At 44.1% G+C, this 23,387-nt stretch overlaps 1 protein-coding gene across 2 annotated transcripts in view; it reads left to right on the top strand.

The window, feature by feature from the left end:
- Positions 1-2,118: 2,118 nt before the first annotated feature.
- The window catches only part of LOC134659593 (transcription elongation regulator 1-like), a 51,102-nt gene continuing 29,833 nt past the window's right edge, over positions 2,119-23,387 (top strand). The window contains exons 1-8 of one of the 2 annotated variants that reach the window (XM_063515259.1): positions 2,119-2,251; positions 3,322-3,399; positions 5,104-5,311; positions 8,222-8,363; positions 10,594-10,726; positions 11,889-13,576; positions 15,902-16,020; positions 16,465-16,615. In XM_063515259.1, the coding sequence (XP_063371329.1) occupies positions 2,236-2,251; positions 3,322-3,399; positions 5,104-5,311; positions 8,222-8,363; positions 10,594-10,726; positions 11,889-13,576; positions 15,902-16,020; positions 16,465-16,615 (2,535 nt within the window). In that variant the 5' untranslated portion in view covers positions 2,119-2,235. Of the gene's footprint in view, positions 2,252-3,321; positions 3,400-5,103; positions 5,312-8,221; positions 8,364-9,973; positions 10,044-10,593; positions 10,727-11,888; positions 13,577-15,901; positions 16,021-16,464; positions 16,616-23,387 lie in introns of those variants that run through there. The other variant, XM_063515260.1, reaches the window with a different exon arrangement.

Genomic DNA, 23,387 nt, shown 5'->3' with positions numbered 1-23,387 from the left:
TGTATCTCACGAACCGTGATAGCTAGACAGTTGAAATTTTCACAGATGATGTATTTCTGTTGCCGCTATAACAACAAACACTAAAAACAGAATAAAATAAAGATTTAAGTGGGGCTCCCATACAACAAACGTGATTTTTGACCGAAGTTAAGCAACGTCGGGCGGGGTCAGTACTTGCATGGGTGACCGTTTTTTTGCTTGTTTTGCTCTATTTTTTGTTGATGGTGCGGAACCCTCCGTGCGCGAGTCCGACTCGCACTTGGCCGGTTTTATTTTGCTCCTATTCGGTTCAAAAGAGCTCATGATTTTGAGTAGAAATAACATTAAAAATCCCAATTTTGAAAAAAGGTGTAGGGTACAACTTTAAATAAAATGGCTCACGTATACTGCCCTACTAAGCCAAATAGCGCTATCTCAAAAGAAGATTCATTGCTAACTTATACTTTAGTTTATATAGCTGATAGTTCCATTTTCAAAAACATTTGTTTTTGAGATAGCGCTATTCGGCTTATGATGGCAGTATAGCACATGTATAGGATCGTATAGTTTGTAGCTTTCTAGTAGACCCCGAAGGCTTATCCTATTGTCTATTGTTCAGTAAAACCGCACGTGCTACTTACCTGCAAAAAAGGGTCCTAATTATTCTATTTGGCACCTGAGCGCGGGCTAGTCCAACGCTCAAAAAACCAGTGTAGGTGCGCTCTCCGATAACGCGCCTTTGTTACGCATCTCGATGACACATTTTAGACTGGTTCTGTAGCGTTCGACTCGCCGGCGCTCAGTAACCGAAGTACCGATTTTTTATGCAGGTGCTTGTGGCACGTGGCACGAGCGGTTTTTATTAACAATAGACAATAGGATTAGCCTTCGCGGTCTATTAGAAAGCTACAAACCATGGTATAATAATATACTCCGCCTGGTACTCTCTTCCGAGATTCGCGAATGACCTAACTGTCACTTGCCTACGTCATCATGCTGTTTACAGGTTCTCAAACTTTAAAATGTGGGAGAATTTTAACCAACGGTGAAAATTATTTTAACGGCATTAATTTTAAGTTATTCATGTAGAAACATAGTAAAATAAAACAAATCTATACTGCACTTTTCACTCCTACTCTTACAGTTCCGAATAGAGCAGCCAACCATTTTCGTAACAAAACATTAATTACTAAGCTTACGACGTGAAAAGTTTGGAAAACACTGCGACTGCTGACACTGAGCGAGAAGGAAATAACAATTAATACGCGTTCGACAAGGATTCAATTCAATATTTGGGTAATATGGCTCCATCGATACTGTCGATGATTTCGCCAACGTCAAAGTGTATCCCACGTGGGATCGAATTAATAAGTATTATTTGTAAAAAACTTCAGCCAGTGTACGGTATAAAAGTATAAAATTATGGCCTCTAGGGCTCTAGCCAGCCACGGTTAGAGGTAGAAATACCAAATGCTCTAGAGCACGACGTTGTTCGGTAGTTGGGATATGCAGCTCTTGTAAAGCGATAGCTGGACTTTACAAGGACCCGCGTGGGCTACCCGGCGTTGACGCCAGAATGGTGGTTAAACGCGTTTCATGATTAATTTTTCATTATCTGCACACTTCCACATTAGTTTACTGCATAATACGCTATCAATATTACACTTTAAACAACATTAATAAGCAAAAACAAAGAAATGAATCACGAGGCGATGTTACCAAAATGGCGGTCGACGAATAACCCCTGGACAACAAGGATGACGGTCAGGGACAAAATGGCGGATTGTCAAATGTGACAGCGCTATCCTGTGTTGCCAGTAGTGTAAACAGAATTACCCGAACGTCTGAAATTTCTTTCGTGAATCGGAAGATATTGCTAACGAATAATTAAAAATGACGTGTTATTGTAAAATTTAAGATAAAATACATATAAATGAAAATTATAAAATTATAAAGAAATATTTTAACTTATTAACCATAGATATAATGTACCCATGTAACATGTTATGTTGAAATAAAGTGGCAATGTTATTGTGACGTAGGCAAGTGACACTCTGGGAAGAGAAGACCATGTTTTATTAGACCATGCTACAAACTGTAATAAGTACCCTGTTTCTCAAGTGTAGTGTGTCGCAGGTGATCCCGCCCTCGCTGGCGGCGGCGGCGGCCGAGTGGAGCGCGCACCGCGCCCCGGACGGCCGCCCCTACTACTACAACGCTGGCAAGAGCGAGAGCGTCTGGGAGAAACCCAAGCCCATGAAGGACCTCGAAGGTATGCCCTAAAGTTTTAAGTCATAATCATACCCCGGCCGGCGAGAGCAAAAATGCGTTGACAGCTTAATAGTGCGAGGACACACACACAATGTCTTCATACAGTATTATGGTCCTTAAATGTAACAGAACTGATTGGCCAGATAGAAAAATGTGAATTAAATTTCACGTTTTCTCCATAGTAAATGTATGGAAAAAGTTTTCTTTAATTTGTGGCTTTTTAGTACATTACCGTAAGTTGACCCCAAAGAAACTATTGATACTGGATAGGAATGGAATCGATTGGCATACAAAAATAGCATGTGAAAAATAAAAGTTTTCATCTTCATACAAATTGTATGGGAAAAGTTTTCCTCGATTTGTGGCTTTTCTAGCCGGAAATTTTTTTTTGGTTCCATACAAGCTTTTGATCCTTAATAGGAATGGGATCGATTGGCATCAAAAAAAAAGTTTGTCAAAAATTACCTTTTTCTCGCACCCTGTATGTTTTTTCCAAAATCTGTAAAAGCGAATCTTCATTAATTTGAAATCGAGGGAAGGTTTTCTTAGACCGTTTTCTCGTAGCAGCACGGGATCTGGTAGCTGCCCTCACTGACCCAAAAAGAAAATCCACCCTGTATAGGTTTATATATAAGTATGTTTATAGTTTATGCGTATTTATGAGTAGGTAGTACTGGTTTTCTCTTTATTTATTGCTCTCGTCTTCCTTTATGTGTATCCAAAATTCTCATATTGCTATTTGTCCATATTAAATTGTCTTTCACCTGTTAGTGTTTGATCCTTTCGCATTTTCTCAAAGGTTAGCTGGAAGAGATCCCTTTTAGGGATAAGTTCGCCTTTGTACATAACATTCTTATTTTTGTTTTGTTTTTGTCCGTTTTATGTAAACCTGTTTATGTCCAATAAAGTGACATACATAAATTGGAGATCGACGCCAATTTATTTTCTGATCAAATCGGTCGATTTGATCATCCCGTCTGGACTCCGCTTGAATGTACTGTGGCTACATAACTCAGTAACTCTCTACTCTATAGACTCTATTATATTGTCTTTGTTAATATATTGTTGCAGAGTTACAAGCCAAAATAGCTGAAGAGAAGGGCGAAAAACCGGAAAAAAACAAAATGGATATCGACGGGAAAGTGGAAGGTAAATACACTGAATTAGTTATTACTAGCGACCCGCCCCGGCTTCGCACGGGTTTAACAAATTATGAAATTATACATTAACCTTCCTCTTGAATCACTCTATCTACTAAAACCGCTTCAAAATCCGTTGAGTAGTTTTAAAGATCTAAGCATACATAGGGACAGACAGGCAGCGGAAATAGTACATTACTGCAGACGCCGGGAAAGAAGGGCTTGCCGGGTGAGTAGGTATAGACGGCCGACCGTAGGGAGGCCGGATAGTGATACGAAGTCGGCAAGACCTTTTCACGGCTAGGCATGTATAGTGCTTTTCTCAAACATATGCAATGAAATAAAAAAAATCACCACTCAAAAAAACAATTATAAATATCAACCACAAATAGCTACACGACAAAAGTTTTTGAATTTTCCTTCCAGTCTTGCCATAATGACTTTTTTTTTTACGGAAGTCGTCCGTATTTCGCGTGTGTAGTGTTCGAATAGACCCTATTAGGGCCATTAAATTATACACAACCTGATAATAAGAATCTCAATTTCAATAAATAAAATAAATGCAGAGGATTTTAAATATTGTCTATGGTCTCTGGTGACTTACGTATAGACAAGATTTTAAATTTATTCATCAACACATTGAATCATACAGATTCGTATTCTTAATATCAGTACGTTCGTGTATAACAGGCGTTAACACGGATATTTTGGTCCGATAACCATTCATTCACTAAAAAAAAATATATATATATATAATTCGGCTGTTTAGCCTGTTCATGGACACAGACTCCATGATTACATTAGAATTAAAAAAAAATTACTTCCCGGCCTAGGCCTTCAATTTCGTATGAAATTCCTTTACAGTTCTCTGGAGTTGCTCCGCCCTAAACGTGATACTTTGAAGCCTGATATAACGCCCGGAGCGACGACATTTCATTGCATGTTTGAGAAAACGACTTTGTTTTATACTGTGTAGTGATAAGCAGTGCAGGAATAACAGGCCCATTTGAACTTACACTCATATCAGAATGATTTCTAACTGATGTCATTAGTAGACTCCGCTGTCTGTCTGTCACCAGGCTGTAACTCATGAACCCGTGATAGCTAAACAGTTGAAATTTTCACAGATGTGTTTCTGTTGCCGCTATAACAACAAATACTGAAAACAAAATAAAATAAATATTCGAGTGGGGAACCCATACAAAAAACGTGATTTTTTTTGCCGTTTGCGTAATGGTACGGAACCCTTCGTGCGCGAGTCCGACTCGCACTTGGCCGGTTTTTTTTATTTGTCTCATTTTACCTATACCAACTCATTAGGGTTCCGTACCCAAGAGGTAAAAACGGGACCCTATTACTAAGACTCCGCTGTCCGTCCGTCCGTCCGTCTGTCACCAGGCTGTATCTCACGAACCGTGATAGCTAGACAGTTGAAATTTTCACAGATGATGTGTTTCTGTTGCCGCTATGACAACAAATACTTAAAACAGAATAAAATAAAGATTTAAGTGGGGCTCCCATACAACAAACGTCATTTTTGACCGAAGTTAAGCAACGTCGGGCGGGGTCAGTACTTGGATGGGTGACCGTTTTTTTGCTTGTTTTGCTCTATTTTTTGTTGATGGTGCGGAACCCTCCGTGCGCGAGTCCGACTCGCACTTGGCCGGTTTTTTGTTTAATCTCACATATCGCCTAACGTGTCCAGTCCTCCCAGTGATCGACGTGGAGGCTCACGCGGAGGCGGTGGCCGCGGCCGAGGCGGAGCGAGTCCGCCAACAGCAAGAGCGCGAAATGGCCGACCGCGAGGCGGCCGAGCGCGAGGCAGCGGAACAGGAGAAGAAAGAGAAGGAGGAAAAGGAGAAAGAGAAAGCGAAGCGGAAGAACAAGCCGATCTCAATTATGCCTATTTCTGGGACGCCCTGGTAAGTAGCAGGGATGTTGCGAATATCCGCATCCGCAACCGCGGAACTTCCGCATTATTTTCAACATCCGCATCCGCATAAAATCGATGCGTATTTAATGCGGATGCGGATGTGAAACAGGTCGGTACAGGAACGTCTTAGAATCGGCGTAAGTGCTAGACTGCCAGGTAATTTAGTCATTAACCAAAAAACCTATTAGAAATGAGCAGTCAAGCGTGAGTGGGACTTAATGTACGGAACCCTTGGAACGCGAGTCCGACTCGCACTTGGCCGGTTTTTAGAAATAAAAATTACTAATATGTAATATTTGACGTTTTTTATGGTACTATCTTGACATCCGCATCCGCGGATGTGAGCCTTTAAAAATCCGCATCCGCATCCGCGGATGTCAAAAAATCGGCATCCGCAACATCCCTGGTAAGTAGTACCAAAGAGAATAGAGCAGTGGTTCCTAACCTGGGGGTAATTACCCCCCTGGGGGTAAAACTGGTATTTTACGGGGGTAATAAATAAGCTAACCTAATATAACAATACAACAAACGTACACGTTTTATTTTTTTTATTTACCATTGGGAGGAGGGGTAAAATCAGGTTCCTTAGTTAGTCATAGGGGTAAACGGACTAAAAAGGTTAGGAACCACTGGAATAGAGTGTATAGAGAGAGATTTACTGTCATGGTAAATTATTCAATTCAATTCAATTCAATTCTTTATTCGTTCATCACAGGTTCAAATTAAAGCTGTTAAGACGCCATTTGATTTTGATCCTTATTCTTTCACTGATATGTGTTAATTTGTTAATATTGAAATTAACGCCATCTACCCGACAGTAGGCCAAAGGTTATGGCGCCATCGCTCGAAAAGATTGCACCATACCTTTGGCCTAGTCTCGAGTAGATGGCGTGAATTTCAATATTAACAAATTGACACATATCAGTGAAAGAATAAAGCCCTTGCTACACGGTCGCCGACAAGCCTACTAACCGTCTGACCTTGGTCTGTCCTTGGTATGTGGGTCCGTCTGAGTTGTCTGGCTAGACGGTGGCAGACCACAGTGTGTTCAGAACTCGCGGACGGACAACACGTATTGCAAGCGCACAAAATGGCCCGTAACCTTTCAGAAAGTTAGCGTGGCATTAGTACCTACTCACTTACTCAGTGGTGTATGGCCCTAAGGGCGGCGTATGCCACTCCTGGCGGATTGCATTTTGTTTTTCTTCCTTGACTTCTGGGGCGGCAAAACTTATTGGCCGGTGCGCCAAATTTCATAACCTACTCATACTAGTGCAATGACAAAAAAATAAGTTTTTGTCAAAAATTTCATTTTTGGTACAAGCTTTTATCGCTGACTGTACTTTTCTTTCCACAGGCAACTAATACTCGTCGAGACAATTCTAAAAACCCCAAACACAATTAGGTCGCGTTGTTCTATCACAGGGTTGCTATGGCCACCTCCTGTCTCCATCATCAGATCGGCTCTATGGTACCATAATAATGCATTGTCACCCGACATATGTATGCAAATTTTCAGCTCCATCGGAAACTAGAAAGTGGGTCTAATTTAACTTGCAAGATTTGACCCGTACAAACATATTTACATACTTACATTAGGTATATTGCAAGTTAATAAAAAGCTTGTAAAAAAAAAGAAAAGGGTATATGAATGAAACGCTGGCTCAGAAAACGGCATTTGTTGAGTCATTTCAACTTAATGAATTTGCTGGACTACGCTACTGGGACATACATAACTTTCTAAGAATGAAGAGGAAAGTATTTGATGAATTATTGCTACTGAGTACCCATGGCATGGCTATTAACCACACGAGCGCACACGGCGCGTCCTCCAAGCGAAATGGCCTAGTGTGGTTGGCGACGGGCGGCTACACGGTTCCGGACCGACCGCTCCGACCGCGGTCGCTGGCGCGCGTTCGCATGCCAAGGGCGTCCGGAGGTCAAACGAAATTTTGTTGGAAACAACTGTCTACACGGTCCGGGACGGACCAAGGCCACGCGGTCTGGGGGCTTGTCGGCGACCGTGTAGCAAGGGCTTAAGGATCAAATTAACAGTTTCAATCTTGTGTCGAAAGATTGCAGTAAATTTACTGTGGCTACATAATTTATTTTGACAATCCGCCTATATTTCAAATACTTTTTGTTCTTAATAAAGGACGCGTGGGCGTGTGTCACCTTTGTAAAATTAAAAAAAGCGGCCAAGTGCGAGTCGGACTCGCCCATGAAGGGTTCCGTATTCAGGGGATTTTGACGTATTAAAAAAAAACTACTTACTAGATCTCGTTCAAACCAATTTTCGGTGGAAGCTTGCATGGTAATGTACATCATATATTTTTTTTTAGTTTTATCATTCTTTTATTTTAGAAGTTACAGGGGTGGGGGGGGGGGACATTTTACCACTTTGGAAGTGTCTCTCGCGCAAACTATTCAGTTTAGAAAAAAATGATATTAGAAACCTCAATATAATTTTTGAAGACCTATCCATAGATACCCCACACGTATGGGTTTGATGAATAAAAATTTTTTGGGTTTCAGTTCACAGTATGGGGAACCCCCAAAATTTATTGTTTTTTTTTTTCTATTTTTGTGTGAAAATCTTAATGCGCTTCACAGAATACATCTACTTACCAAGTTTCAACAGTATAGTTCTTATAGTTTCGGAAAAAAGTGGCTGTGACAGACAGACGGACAGACATGACGAATCTATAAGGGTTCCGTTTTTTGCCATTTGGCTACGGAACCCAAAAAAAAATACAACGTAAATATTTTTAAAATATAAACTTTTCAGGGGGTTTATGTGTACATTTTTAGTTTAGATTTTTTTTAATTCCCCAGTGTTCCAAGAGACAGATTTGACTGCCGAGTTATGTCGAAGATCTTAATGCTTTTTTTTTCCTAGGTGCTTGGTGTGGTCGGGCGACGGGCGCGTGTTCTTCTACAACCCGACGGCGCACACGTCGTTCTGGGAGCGACCCGAGCAACTCGTCGGCCGCGCCGACGTGGACCGCGCCATGGCCTGCCCGCCCGCCGCCGTCACGCAGGTACCACACACTACACCCGGCGTGGCTCGGGTCCAACCCGGGACCCGAGCAGCTCGTCGGCCGCGCCGACGTGGACCGCGCCATGGCCTGCCCGCCCGCCGCCGTCACGCAGGTACCACACACTACACCCGGCGTGGCTCGGGTCCAACCCGGGACCCGAGCAGCTCGTCGGCCGCGCCGACGTGGACCGCGCCATGGCCTGCCCGCCCGCCGCCGTCACGCAGGTACCACACACTACACCCGGCGTGGCTCGGGTCCAACCCGGGACCCGAGCAGCTCGTCGGCCGCGCCGACGTGGACCGCGCCATGGCCTGCCCGCCCGCCGCCGTCACGCAGGTACCACACACTACACCCGGCGTGGCTCGGGTCCAACCCGGGACCCGAGCAGCTCGTCGGCCGCGCCGACGTGGACCGCGCCATGGCCTGCCCGCCCGCCGCCGTCACGCAGGTACCACACACTACACCCGGCGTGGCTCGGGTCCAACCCGGGACCCGAGCAGCTCGTCGGCCGCGCCGACGTGGACCGCGCCATGGCCTGCCCGCCCGCCGCCGTCACGCAGGTACCACACACTACACCCGGCGTGGCTCGGGTCCAACCCGGGACCCGAGCAGCTCGTCGGCCGCGCCGACGTGGACCGCGCCATGGCCTGCCCGCCCGCCGCCGTCACGCAGGTACCACACACTACACCCGGCGTGGCTCGTGTCCAACCCGGGACCCGAGCAGCTCGTCGGCCGCGCCGACGTGGACCGCGCCATGGCCTGCCCGCCCGCCGCCGTCACGCAGGTACCACACACTACACCCGGCGTGGCTCGGGTCCAACCCGGGACCCGAGCAGCTCGTCGGCCGCGCCGACGTGGACCGCGCCATGGCCTGCCCGCCCGCCGCCGTCACGCAGGTACCACACACTACACCCGGCGTGGCTCGTGTCCAACCCGGGACCCGAGCAGCTCGTCGGCCGCGCCGACGTGGACCGCGCCATGGCCTGCCCGCCCGCCGCCGTCACGCAGGTACCACACACTACACCCGGCGTGGCTCGTGTCCAACCCGGGACCCGAGCAGCTCGTCGGCCGCGCCGACGTGGACCGCGCCATGGCCTGCCCGCCCGCCGCCGTCACGCAGGTACCACACACTACACCCGGCGTGGCTCGTGTCCAACCCGGGACCCGAGCAGCTCGTCGGCCGCGCCGACGTGGACCGCGCCATGGCCTGCCCGCCCGCCGCCGTCACGCAGGTACCACACACTACACCCGGCGTGGCTCGTGTCCAACCCGGGACCCGAGCAGCTCGTCGGCCGCGCCGACGTGGACCGCGCCATGGCCTGCCCGCCCGCCGCCGTCACGCAGGTACCACACACTACACCCGGCCTGGCTCGGGTCCAACCCGGGACCCGAGCAGCTCGTCGGCCGCGCCGACGTGGACCGCGCCATGGCCTGCCCGCCCGCCGCCGTCACGCAGGTACCACACACTACACCCGGCGTGGCTCGTGTCCAACCCGGGACCCGAGCAGCTCGTCGGCCGCGCCGACGTGGACCGCGCCATGGCCTGCCCGCCCGCCGCCGTCACGCAGGTACCACACACTACACCCGGCGTGGCTCGTGTCCAACCCGGGACCCGAGCAGCTCGTCGGCCGCGCCGACGTGGACCGCGCCATGGCCTGCCCGCCCGCCGCCGTCACGCAGGTACCACACACTACACCCGGCGTGGCTCGGGTCCAACCCGGGACCCGAGCAGCTCGTCGGCCGCGCCGACGTGGACCGCGCCATGGCCTGCCCGCCGAAAAATACCGTTTTCGTTCCCATACAAAAAATACCGGTTTCCGATCCCTGGCCGTGTCCAACCCGACACGCTTATTACCCCCGTAAAATACCAGTTTTACCCCCACGGAGGTAATTACCCCCAGGTTAGGAACCACTGGTGTAACCTATATGTTTTGTGTGTAGCAATAATTGGTTTCTTATTCTTATAATGTTTATTTAAAGTTGGTCAAGCAAATCTTGTCAGTAGAAAAAGGCGGCAAATTTGAAAAATCGCAGGTTAGCAACACTACGTTTGAATTGTTCGAAAATCGCGTGTCATTATATCTTATCTGTGGAACTGTTTTGTTTACATTTCATCGTTGTTCGGTGTACATTGCTGCTTTTAGTTTGTTTCCTGGGGATACCATACTTTAGTTTGCTTTACATTACTACTGACATATTCGGCTTGACAGACTATATATTTGTTGAACAGTATTTCCAACGCAAGGAGGCGTCGACTACGCCGACGGCGACCAAGCCCGCCAACGGCGACCTGAAGCGCTCCGCCGACTCGTCCAGCGAGGACTCCGACGCTGAACCCGCCAAGAAGGCCAAGCCCGAAGAAGGTAATGCCAGCGGGGAGACACTCCTGACTTCGCCACAGAATAAATAGGTATAGTTTGTAGCTTTCTAATAGACCCCGAAGGCTAATCCTATTGTCTATTGTTAAGAAAAACCGCTCGTGCCACGTGCCACAACCACCTGCATAAAAAATCGGTACTTCGGTTACTGAGTGCCGGCGAGTCGGACGCTACAGAACCAGTCTAAAATGTGTCATCGAGATGCGTAACAAAGGCGCGTTATCGGAGAGCGCACCTACACTGGTTTTTTGAGCGTTGGACTAGCCCGCGCTCAGGTGCCAAATAGAATAATTAGGACCCTTTTTTGCAGGTAAGTAGCACGTGCGGTTTTACTGAACAATAGACAATAGGATAAGCCTTGGGGTCTACTAGAAAGCTACAAACTATACAGAAGACTCGCTCTCTAACAAAACACGTCTGTTACGATCAGCACAGATATGGCCGCTAGGTGGCGGCAGCGCCACGCGCGGCTTATGGCTATACTTCGTTTTTTTTTGCATTAGAAATAAGGTAAATAATCTTGATGTGTCTTTTAATTGAAAAATACATTTTATAAATAAGTTACGGTAAATATGTAACAATTATGAATCTAATACGATATTTTATAGTCTTCTACTTTCATAACTAATAGTAATTGATTTTTAAAAAGTGTTTATCAATTAAAAGACATGTCAAAATCGCTTACCTTCTTTCAAGTTCTTTCTAATGCTAAAAAAAAACGAACTATAGTCACCAAAATTGGTGTGGAACGGATGTACTTTTAGCTACCTGTAGCAAAATCAAAATTCAAGTCATTATCTTATCTGTGGTCGTGCATGCAAAGGGACGTCAAGTTGTGTCAACCCTAATAATTGCTCGGAGCAATGCTGAGCCGAACGGAGCCGAGTTTACCCGAAGTCAGGCGTGGCTCACTCCGCGCTTTCGTCGCTTTGCAACAGGTAGCTTCAAGTACATCCGTTCCACACCAATTTTGGTGGCTAGCCATAAGCCGCGCGTGGCGCTGTCGCCACCTAGCGGCCATATCTGTCCTGATCGTAACTGACGCGTTTTGTTAGAGAGTCTTCTGTACCTAGTACTATTATTTATTCTGTGGTAGTACGGAACCCTAAAAATGAGCGTTTTTTTTAAATCGAGCACAACATTACAGCGGCAACGAAGAAGCCCGCATCGGCGACGTCCTCGTCCCTGATCGACGCCGGCAAGGAGGCGCGCATCGAGGCGGAGGCGCGGGCGGCGCGCCAGCGGGCGCTCGTGCCGCTCGACCAGCGCATCCGCGTGTTCCGGCAGATGCTGCAGGAGCGGGACGTGTCCGCGTTCAGCACCTGGGAGAAGGAGCTCAAGAAGATCGTGTGCGACTGCCGGTACCTGCTGCTCACCTCCGAGGAGCGCAAGCAGGTACACACACACACACACACTGTTCACATAGCGCTCGTGCCGCTCGACCAGCGCATCCGCGTGTTCCGGCAGATGCTGCAGGAGCGGGACGTGTCCGCGTTCAGCACCTGGGAGAAGGAGCTCAAGAAGATCGTGTGCGACTGCCGGTACCTGCTGCTCACCTCCGAGGAGCGCAAGCAGGTACACACACACACACACACTGTTCACATAGCGCTCGTGCCGCTCGACCAGCGCATCCGCGTGTTCCGGCAGATGCTGCAGGAGCGGGACGTGTCCGCGTTCAGCACCTGGGAGAAGGAGCTCAAGAAGATCGTGTGCGACTGCCGGTACCTGCTGCTCACCTCCGAGGAGCGCAAGCAGGTACACACACACACACACACTGTTCACATAGCGCTCGTGCCGCTCGACCAGCGCATCCGCGTGTTCCGGCAGATGCTGCAGGAGCGGGACGTGTCCGCGTTCAGCACCTGGGAGAAGGAGCTCAAGAAGATCGTGTGCGACTGCCGGTACCTGCTGCTCACCTCCGAGGAGCGCAAGCAGGTACACACACACACACACACTGTTCACATAGCGCTCGTGCCGCTCGACCAGCGCATCCGCGTGTTCCGGCAGATGCTGCAGGAGCGGGACGTGTCCGCGTTCAGCACCTGGGAGAAGGAGCTCAAGAAGATCGTGTGCGACTGCCGGTACCTGCTGCTCACCTCCGAGGAGCGCAAGCAGGTACACACACACACACACACTGTTCACATAGCGCTCGTGCCGCTCGACCAGCGCATCCGCGTGTTCCGGCAGATGCTGCAGGAGCGGGACGTGTCCGCGTTCAGCACCTGGGAGAAGGAGCTCAAGAAGATCGTGTGCGACTGCCGGTACCTGCTGCTCACCTCCGAGGAGCGCAAGCAGGTACACACACACACACACACTGTTCACATAGCGCTCGTGCCGCTCGACCAGCGCATCCGCGTGTTCCGGCAGATGCTGCAGGAGCGGGACGTGTCCGCGTTCAGCACCTGGGAGAAGGAGCTCAAGAAGATCGTGTGCGACTGCCGGTACCTGCTGCTCACCTCCGAGGAGCGCAAGCAGGTACACACACACACACACACTGTTCACATAGCGCTCGTGCCGCTCGACCAGCGCATCCGCGTGTTCCGGCAGATGCTGCAGGAGCGGGACGTGTCCGCGTTCAGCACCTGGGAGAAGGAGCTCAAGAAGATCGTGTGCGACTGCCGGTACCTGCTGCTCACCTCCGAGGAGCGCAAGCAGGTACACACACACACACACACTGTTCACATAGCGCTCGTGCCGCTCGACCAGCGCATCCGCGTGTTCCGGCAGATGCTGCAGGAGCGGGACGTGTCCGCGTTCAGCACCTGGGAGAAGGAGCTCAAGAAGATCGTGTGCGACTGCCGGTACCTGCTGCTCACCTCCGAGGAGCGCAAGCAGGTACACACACACACACACACACCACACACACACACACACATTGACAAATATAGCACTACATAAAGGTACAAGCAGATCGTGTGCGACTGCCGGTACCTGCTGCTCACATCCGAAGAGCGGAAGCAGGTACACACACACACACCACACACACACACACATTGACAAATATAGCACTACATAAAGGTACAAGCAGATTGTGTGCGACTGCCGGTACCTGCTGCTCACCTCCGAGGAGCGCAAGCAGGTACACACACACACACACACACCACACACACACACACATTGACAAATATAGCACTACATAAAGGTACAAGCAGATCGTGTGCGACTGCCGGTACCTGCTGCTCACCTCCGAGGAGCGCAAGCAGGTACACACACACACACACACACCACACACACACACACATTGACAAATATAGCACTACATAAAGGTACAAGCAGATCGTGTGCGACTGCCGGTACCTGCTGCTCACATCCGAGTAGCGGAAGCAGGTACACACACACAGACACACACACTGACAAATATAGCACTACATAAAGGTCTCACTGCGTTCGAGCGCCAACCTACCTCGGCAGAAAAGATCATACACTATGTTGACGAATATACCACCAATTATACCACACAAGACTACATGAATGATAAAACAACGTGGGATTAATTGTTATTCGAAATGATTATTTATATATTAGGTATATTTGATTAATGATGAGGAAATTGATATTCCGAATATTCCGATGTTTGTACTTCTTTTGTGTTTTTTATTTATTTATTTGACATTTAGATTTTATTCTAGAAACATTCTAGACTAGTATTTTTTATACAATTTTTTTTTCATGTTTGACGATCCTTTTGTGAAATTCTTAAATTTGTGTTAAATTTGATTTGTATAATAATCCAATATTATTATGGAATAATAACATCAATAAATTGCTCTGATAATTAGCTTAATTATAAGTATGTTACGATTCATAAGTGCTTGTTGCTAGGCCTACATGAATAAAGATATTTAAAAAAAAAAAAAAAAAAAAAGAATACATCTACTTGGGCCAGCTAGTCTCTTTCAGTAACAGGCAATACAAGGAAGTTGAGCGCCGTGTTCAAAATGCCTGGAAGAGCTACTGGTCCATGAAAGAGCTAATGAAGGGTACCCTTCCATTGTCACTGAAGCGCAAACTCGTTGACATGTGTATTCTGCCTGTTCTAACCTACGGCGCGCAAACTTGGTCACTCACAGAGATTCAGTCCAAACTGAAGGTTTGCCAACGCGCTATGGAGCGCAGCATTTTAGGTGTTAATCTAACTGATCGCATTAGAAACACCACGCTACGCTCTAAAACCCGCATTGCTGACGTAGGCGAGAAAACCGCTAGGCTCAAATGGGACTGGGCAGGTCACGTCTACCGCATGCATCCGGAGAGGTGCTAGCTTAGCCACCAAGTAGATGCCGGTAGAGGGACGTGGACGCCAGGCCCAAACGGAGATGGCGGGACGACCTGAACAACTGACCAGAGGAAACACCAAACCGGGAATCGTGGAAATCAAGGGGAAAGGCCTTTGCCCAGCAGTGGGACACTCTTATAGGCTAATAATTGATAAAAAAAATTTATTGTGCACCATATAATTGTATTAGGGTCAATCAACTATTTCTTGTTGTTATTCTGTCCCATCAGCGAGGAGACAATAGTAGCATAGACTGTTAGAAGAACTGCTGTACCGTGTTCTACTAACATGCTCAGTAGATGTCCCATTATGGAAAGGTCTTATAACCAGGGATGTTGCGAACATCCGCATCCGCATCCGCAACCGCGGAACTTCCGCATTATTTTCAACATCCGCATCCGCATAAAATCGATGCGGATTTAATGCGGATGTGGAACAGTTCGGTACAGGAACGTCTTAGCGTCGGCGGAAGTGCTAGACTGCTAGGTAATTTAGTAATTAGCCAAAAAAACCTATTAGAAATTAGCAGTCAAGCGTGAGTGGGACTTATTGTACGGAACCCTTGGAACGCGAGTCCGACTCGCACTTGGCCGGTTTTTTGAAATAAAAATTACTAAAATGTAATATTTGACGTTTTTTATGTACCTATCTTGACATCCGCATCCGCATCCGCGGATGTCAAAAAATCGGCATCCGCAACATCCCTGCTTATAACTACCACAAAATGCAAGTTTGGTTAATTTCAATACGAAAAACCTAGAATTTTAGTGACTCACGAGACCGTAACCACAGCAACGTGTGACAAGAAAAAGTTGATTAACCCATTTGCTTGCATGTTTTATTGCAAATAAACTGATTGATTGATTGATTGAATATGTCGTCAGGTATACAACAAGTATGTGCGCGAACGCGCTGAGGAGGAACGCAAGGAAAAGAAAAACAAATTACAGCAGAAAAAGAACGCCTTCAAACAGCTTATGGAAGAGGCGAAGCTGCACTCCAAGTGAGTACTTAGAGACATTTACACCTCTAAATAATTTTAGATTATAGTTTTTGTGTCTTTGTTTTTTAGGGTTCCGTACCCAAAGGGTAAAAAACGGGACCCTATTACTAAGACTCCGCTGTCCGTCCGTCCGTCTGTCACCAGGCTGTATCTCACGAACCGTGATAGCTAGACAGTTGACATTTTCACAGATGATGTATTTCTGTTGCCGCTATAACAACAAATACTAAAAATAAAACAAAATGAATATTTAAGGGCGGCTCCCATACAACTAACACGATTTTCTGCTCTATTTTTTGTTGATGGTGCGGAACCCTCCGTGCGCGAGTCCGACTCGCACTTGGCCGGTTTTTGCTTGTAAATTCAATGTTAACGTGTTTAGTGTCCTTGTGGCCCATTTGCTGAATAAATGTTGAATAAATCTTATCATCCGTCTTCCCTCAGATCGTCGTTCAACGACTTCTCGAGCAAACATGGCCGCGACGACCGCTTCAAGGGGATCGACAAGCCGCGCGACCGCGTCACATACTTCAACGAGCACGTGGCCGAGCTGCGCAAGCGAGAGAAGGACGACAAGGAGAGAAAGAGAGAGCAGGTGAGCGGGGCGGGGCGTGCGCGGGGCGGGCGGTGCCGTGACCAGGATATCAGTTACATCACTCATTTCATCACTTCAAGTTAATAGGTATGATGACATGTTGAATTTTATAACGGAATCTAGTAAAATAGATATATAGCAAATGAGCAATTTATTACTATAATGTGGAATGTGGATATTAAAATAATATATGAAACCTGAAAGTTTCAAAATGTAAATTTTGTTTTAAACTTTCAAAAACGAAATAAGTAAGGTTACCGTTCGATTCCTTGCATTTTATAAAAAAAAATATTGTATGGAAACTATATACATAAACGCAGTATTTCACCGACAAAAACGCAATTTTCTTGTTTTGTAGATTACATTATGAACAATTTAGTTTCTATTACCATAGAGAAATATACTAAGACAAGAGTGCTCACTCCATACATCAGTTTTGGTACCAAAAAGACTAATGCTCAACACTCGGTCGGTGCTACATCTATTGTCAAGTAGCAGTACTGATAGTTCCGCTACTCGATGCTAGATGTAGACACTGAAATTAATAGTCTTTTTGGTACCCAAACTGATGTATGGAGTGAGCAATCTATGTATTTTAAACAAGCTTTTATTAGGTCGACCTGTATGTAACTATGTAATGGAATCTAAGGTAACTAATTTAACCATCTTCCAAGGATCATAGCGTCATGAAAATTGGCAGCTGTATGTAGTTCTGATGACAATACAATAATATGGTACTGTCGAACTGATCTAATGATGGAGACAGGAGGTGGCCATAGGAACTCTGTGATGAAACAACGCAACCTAAAATCGTGTTAGGGGTTTTTAGAATTGACTCGATGAGTATTAGTTGTCTGTCGTAAGAAAAGTACAGTCAGCGATAAAAGCTTGTACCAAAAATTCAATTTTTGCCAAAATCTTATTTTCTCTATGCTACTTACAATGAACTACACGATAATATTGAATGATTATGCCAAATTTTTGCTCAATCGGATGCCAAGTAACATCAGTGGGGAGACACTCCTAACTTCGGGCAAACTCGGCTCCGTTCGGCTCAGCATTGCTCCGAGCAATTATTAGGGTTGACTCAACTTGACGTCCCTTTGCGTGCACGACCACAGATAAGATAATGGCTTGAATTTTGACAACCCTAAATAGCCGGAAGGTATAGTGCCATAAGTTAGGGATATCATGATTCGACCTTGAATCGCTGTCAAACTTCGGTTTTGTAGGAAGTGTCCTTTCTGTACGGTAGTACTATTACTTATTCTGTGTTAACAGTTCAAATGTTTCACGTATATGGTCAATTTTGTGTGTTTGGATTGTCTGAAGCGATTTCATGCTAATTAATGAATATGACTGATGTAACTTTTATTCGTGGTTGTAATTTGTAATGTCATCTTGGGCAGTGTGATATCGTAGTGACGGGCTGAACAGACGAGTTTTTATAAATTATTACATTTTATGACACTTCAATTCTTCTGACTGATGTCGTAGAAGAGAGTGTATGTATGTATATTTTTTGTACAATCTACAAATAGGAGAGATATAGCTTAAGGTTCCTCTGCTACATTTGATCTTATATGTACAGTCAGCAGCAATAGTTGCTAAGCGGGCGAGGTGGTCAAAATAATCTTGACGCGACTTTATTGTTAAGAGAATAAGAGCGTGTCAAGGTAATTTTGAACACCTCGCCCGCTTAGCAACTTCTGCTGCTGACTGTATGGAGGAGGTGATATAAATAAATAATAAACATACCCCGGCCGGCGAGAGCAAAAATGCGTTGACAGCTTAATAGTGCGAGGACACACACTTTGGTCGATGTCGATAAAAACAACACGATGTACTGGACCACCGTTATGATATGCAGAAGTATTAATTATTGTTGTAAACAAAATTAAAACCAAGTGTTTGTATTTATTCAGTTTAAAATTGTTTTAGGGTTATTCTTAGAAACGCGTGGAGGTATCAAGTTGAAATAAATAACAAATACTAATAGCTCAGTTTAAAAAAAAAATTGTGCTTAATTAAAAGTCGACTATTCTATCGACATCCATATGTCGATAGAATAGTCGATATTTAATTAAGCACTAGGAGTAGACGCATTTTTGCTCTCGCCGGCCGGGGTATGATAATAAATAAATATTATAGGACATTCTTACACAAATTATTAGGCACTTCATTAACTGTTTCAATTCCACCCCCCTTTGCACTTCAGGAATGATTTCCGACATAAAAACTAACCTATGTTCTTCACCGGGACTCGAACTATCTCTATGCCAAATTTCAACTAAATCGGTTCAGCGGTTTAAGCGTGAAGAGGTAACAGACAGACAGACACACTTTCGCATTTATAAATTATTATAATTATATAATATTAGTATGGATGAATCTAAAAGAATGTCTATAGACTTCATACTTTATCACACTGCCCATATGACAGAAATAATTGAAATAAACATATGCAGATACGAGTAAATTGCTTTCTAATTAAGTAAATTTAGCTTCAAGGTTATCTATAAACCTACTGGCTTGACTGAGACAGTTAAAGAAATATTTGCAATAATAACAAATTAGAATCAACAGAGGCAATGCTTACATATCATATATTAGTTATATTAAAGGGCAGTTTTGGACATATAGCATATACACTTTTCGTACATAACATTAGTATTAACTTAAATCGATATATAAAGATTCAAGAAGCGAAGTAAATGCAAAGCTTATGTACTAATTACATACTTAAAGACTATAAAAATAATTAACAAGTCATACATTGCAGTTACGCTTAGATATTTGAGAACTGTTATTAATAATTAGTGAAAGAAAATTGCATAAAAGCGGGAATAGATAACAGATTCCTCTTGGAAGCAAAAAGTGGAAAAAGAACTCAGAGTTTCATATCAAAATCATGAACTTTTCATGATTATAATATATAGTCAGTGCTACAGCAAAATTGAATGATACATTATAGACAAATAATTGTATAAAAAGCTAGCTAGATGTGATTAATGTTAATATTTTATATATTTTTACAAATTTCCGATAGTATTATTCTACTGCCAAGAAGCTTATAATATTTAAAAATATAAAGCTTATAATGGGTTCGAATCCCGTGATGCCTTATTTGACATTGCCTCGTTTTTAATTTAATACATTTTAAATGCATTATATTTTTAATTTAATATATTCTAATAGAATCTTTAATATTTTCAGCTGCTTACCGGGTTCGATTCCCGATGGAAAATTAATGGCTTAAACAGACATATATCAATGCAGAGATATAAGTGATATAACAAATATTCACTAAAAAGATTTACATATCAATAACCGTGAAGTTTTTTTAAGAGATCCGGGTTCGAATCCCGCTCTAAAATGCAAGCGAATGTATTTGTTTTTCAATGCACAGCGATTTTTATAATTTTTATTCTCGATATCGTCTTTGTAATGAATTAAAACTCGCACATTATCTCTGATACAGTTTTTTATTACATTTTTATACACATTTTTTTATTATTTTTAAAACTGTATCAAAGACATTTAACGTGTATCGCGACTAGAACAACTATATGAAGTGTTTGGCCAGCGACACCTAGCGGCTGACTGACTCACTGTTGCCGGCGTGTTTGTAGCGGGCGGCCGGCTGAGCGGCGGCGGCGGCGGCGATGTGATCACTTGACGATTATAGTTATAGGTATGATTCACTTATATACAGCCTCAAGCTCGAAACGCGGCAATGCAGCCATCCTTAGCCGATGAAATGCCAACATATAACCAACAAGTCCTATTGAATCACGAATAGAGGCCAGGTAACCTTGCCGGGGCAGGCAAAACGAGGCACAGTGAAAAAAACGGCCAAGTGCGAGTCGGACTCGCGTTCCAAGGGTACATTATCCAATTTTTAATAATGTATTTTTTGAATGAAATGTCTTTAAAAAACCCGTAGGGGTCGGATCAAAAACTAAGTTAAATCCGACTCACGCTTGACTGCTCATTTCTAATAGGTTTTCCTGTCATCTATAGGTAAAGAACTGTTTTGTGTATTTTGTTCAAAATTTTAGACCCAGTAGTTTCGGAGATAAAACGGGGGAATAGTCGGATAGACAGACGAACGAGTGATCCTATAAGGGTTCCGTTTTTTCCTTTTGAGGTACGGAACCCTAAAAATAGTCCGTCTACGACTTACGACTACGTATTGGTATTAATTTTGATGCAGAAAAAAGTAACACAGATGTAGTGAAAATAATTATGCACTACATCTGTACTAGGTTGAAGCTGCAATGAATTGCCTAGAAACTTAGGTCCCATGAGAAGAGCTACATTTCGAATCTATAATCTATTCAATAAATTGAGGCGATCAAATCATAAATGATATACATTTTGTACGAATAAAGTATTAAATTAGAAGTTATACAAAAAGTTGAGGATATACTTTCTGTCAACAGCCGAGAGTCAAAAGATGTTAACAAAATCGTCAAATGGTCACACCAATACTTCTCAAAACTATATAAGGTTAGACATTATTTTAAGCTGATCAAAATTATAACAAAACAATCTATCAGTGGCCTAATAAGCTTTAGAAAGGCCTCGCTTACCGCGCGGTAAGTGTATATTTTTATTATATAGAGTTATAAATCTTACAGACCCCCCATGCATGCACCAAATGTAAGGCAGTGTTGCCAGTACTCCAAAAAAACTACCATTTTAGTAGATTTCAACTCGAGGGTGATGGGTTGCAAGAGAGAAAAATTAATGTAAATATTAAAATAAGTGCCAAAGTAAAATTGAATTATTGGCGGAAAAATATTTTTTACTAATTATTTTCTTTTACAGGTTTTTATTTTGGTTTTATTGTTGACCGAGAATTTTTAATGGTGACTCTAGACACACAAATTGTTTGGTACAGTCAGCAGCAGAAGTTGCTAAGCGGGCGAGGTGTTCAAAATTACCTTGACGCGCTCTTATTCTCTTAACAATAAAGTCGCGTCAAGATAATTTTGAACACCTCGCCCGCTTAGCAACTATTGCTGCTGACTGTACATCGTTCGCCAAATTAAAATGGCAGATTGGTTGAATAATTTACTATCTTCTCATGCCTAGGAAAAAAAATCGCACGTTTTTTCAGCTCTACGCCAGTTTTTCGTAAATTTCAAATTGTTACGCGCGCAGTAGTGAGAAAAATCGTGGGCTATTTTTTTTTCTACTCATGAGAAGATAGCAAATGACTCCACCTATCTGCCGTTTTAATTTGGCGAACGATGTACCAAACATCCTGTATAATTAAATGTAAATGAAATTAAAATTCGGATTCAGAAAAATAATTTATAAATTGACTTCTTATAAATTTATTAGAAATTCTCGGCTACCCTCTAAAATGAGTAAGAGAAAAAGTATTCAGAAAAAGATTTAAGATGAAAATATAAATAATTAAAAATTAAAGTAATTGAAAACATAGAAAGATATTATGTCAGTTAAAATACAGAATCATTTGTTGAAATGAAATGGAATTGTAAACTCAGTAATATAGTAAATATACTAATTTTACGGATATGAATTGAGAATCATTACATTTTTGCTATGAAACTATGTTGTCATAAAATCTCTGCCAACGTTCGTCATTTCTTGTCATTCCTGTAAACTTCCTTGCGTTTTTAGGGTTCCGTACCCAAAAACGGGACCCTATCACTAAGACTCCACTGTCCGTCTGTCTGTCACCAGACTGTATCTCATGAACCGTGATAGCTAGACAGTTGGAATTTTCAGAGATGTATTTCAGTTGCCGTTATAACAACAAATACTAAAAAGTACGGAACCCGCGGTGGGCGAGTCCGACTCCCACTTGTCCGGTTTATTACTAGAACGAAGAATCGGTTATATATTTGATTTGCGACACTTTACGTTGTCTTTTTCATCAGTTTAATTATCTAAAAAAGTAAGAAATATATTATGATTACCAAGAAACTATAATAAATAATAATTTGAGCCTATATACGTCCCACTGCTGGGCACAGGCCTCCTCTCATGCGCGAGAGGGCTCGGGCTATAGTCCCCACGCTAGCCCAATGCGGATTGGGGACTTCACATACACCTTTGAATCTCTTCGCAGATGTATGCAGGTTTCCTCACGATGTTTTCCTTCACCGAAAAGCTATACGGCTACCATCAGTTTGTCACTGACATAAACGCCGTCGAGAGCGTAATTTACTTTCTATACATCTCGCTCGTACTCGCATATAAGTGCAAACGAGATGTATACAAAGTAAATTTCGTTCTCGATAGCGTATATGTCAGTTTTGACACTGTCAGTGACTCATGGTATGGGCTCTTGTCAACTTAAAATTTTTATCATACAATAATTTCTACGGTAAAAATAACTATTCCAAAGTTCAATCAAAGTATTGATACGAGCGATTTAAATATATAACTGACTATGACCAGGCGTGTCTCACTCCGCGATTTCGTCGCTTTGCTACAGGTAGCTAAAAGTACATCCGTTCGGCCCCAATTTTGGGGAAAGCCATAAGCCGCGCGTGGCGCTGTCGCCACCTAGCGGCCATATCTGTGCTGATCGTAACAGACGCGTTTTGCTAGAGAGTGAGTCTTCTGTACTTAGTACTATTATTTATTCTGTGCTATGACGATACTGGGCAGAGATAATGATAATATATGTGTTTTAAACCAACAACATAATCATTTAGACACTGTAATATCTATAAATAGCAGTTTACGTTCATAACGGGTCTGTTTCCCAAATAGTTTTAAGTCTCATAAT

The sequence above is a fragment of the Cydia amplana genome, chromosome 25 (genome assembly GCF_948474715.1).
Source record: "Cydia amplana chromosome 25, ilCydAmpl1.1, whole genome shotgun sequence".
NCBI lineage: Eukaryota > Metazoa > Arthropoda > Insecta > Lepidoptera > Tortricidae > Cydia > Cydia amplana.
Note: the sequence above shows the minus strand (reverse complement) of the source record. Positions and strands in the feature narration are given on the sequence as shown.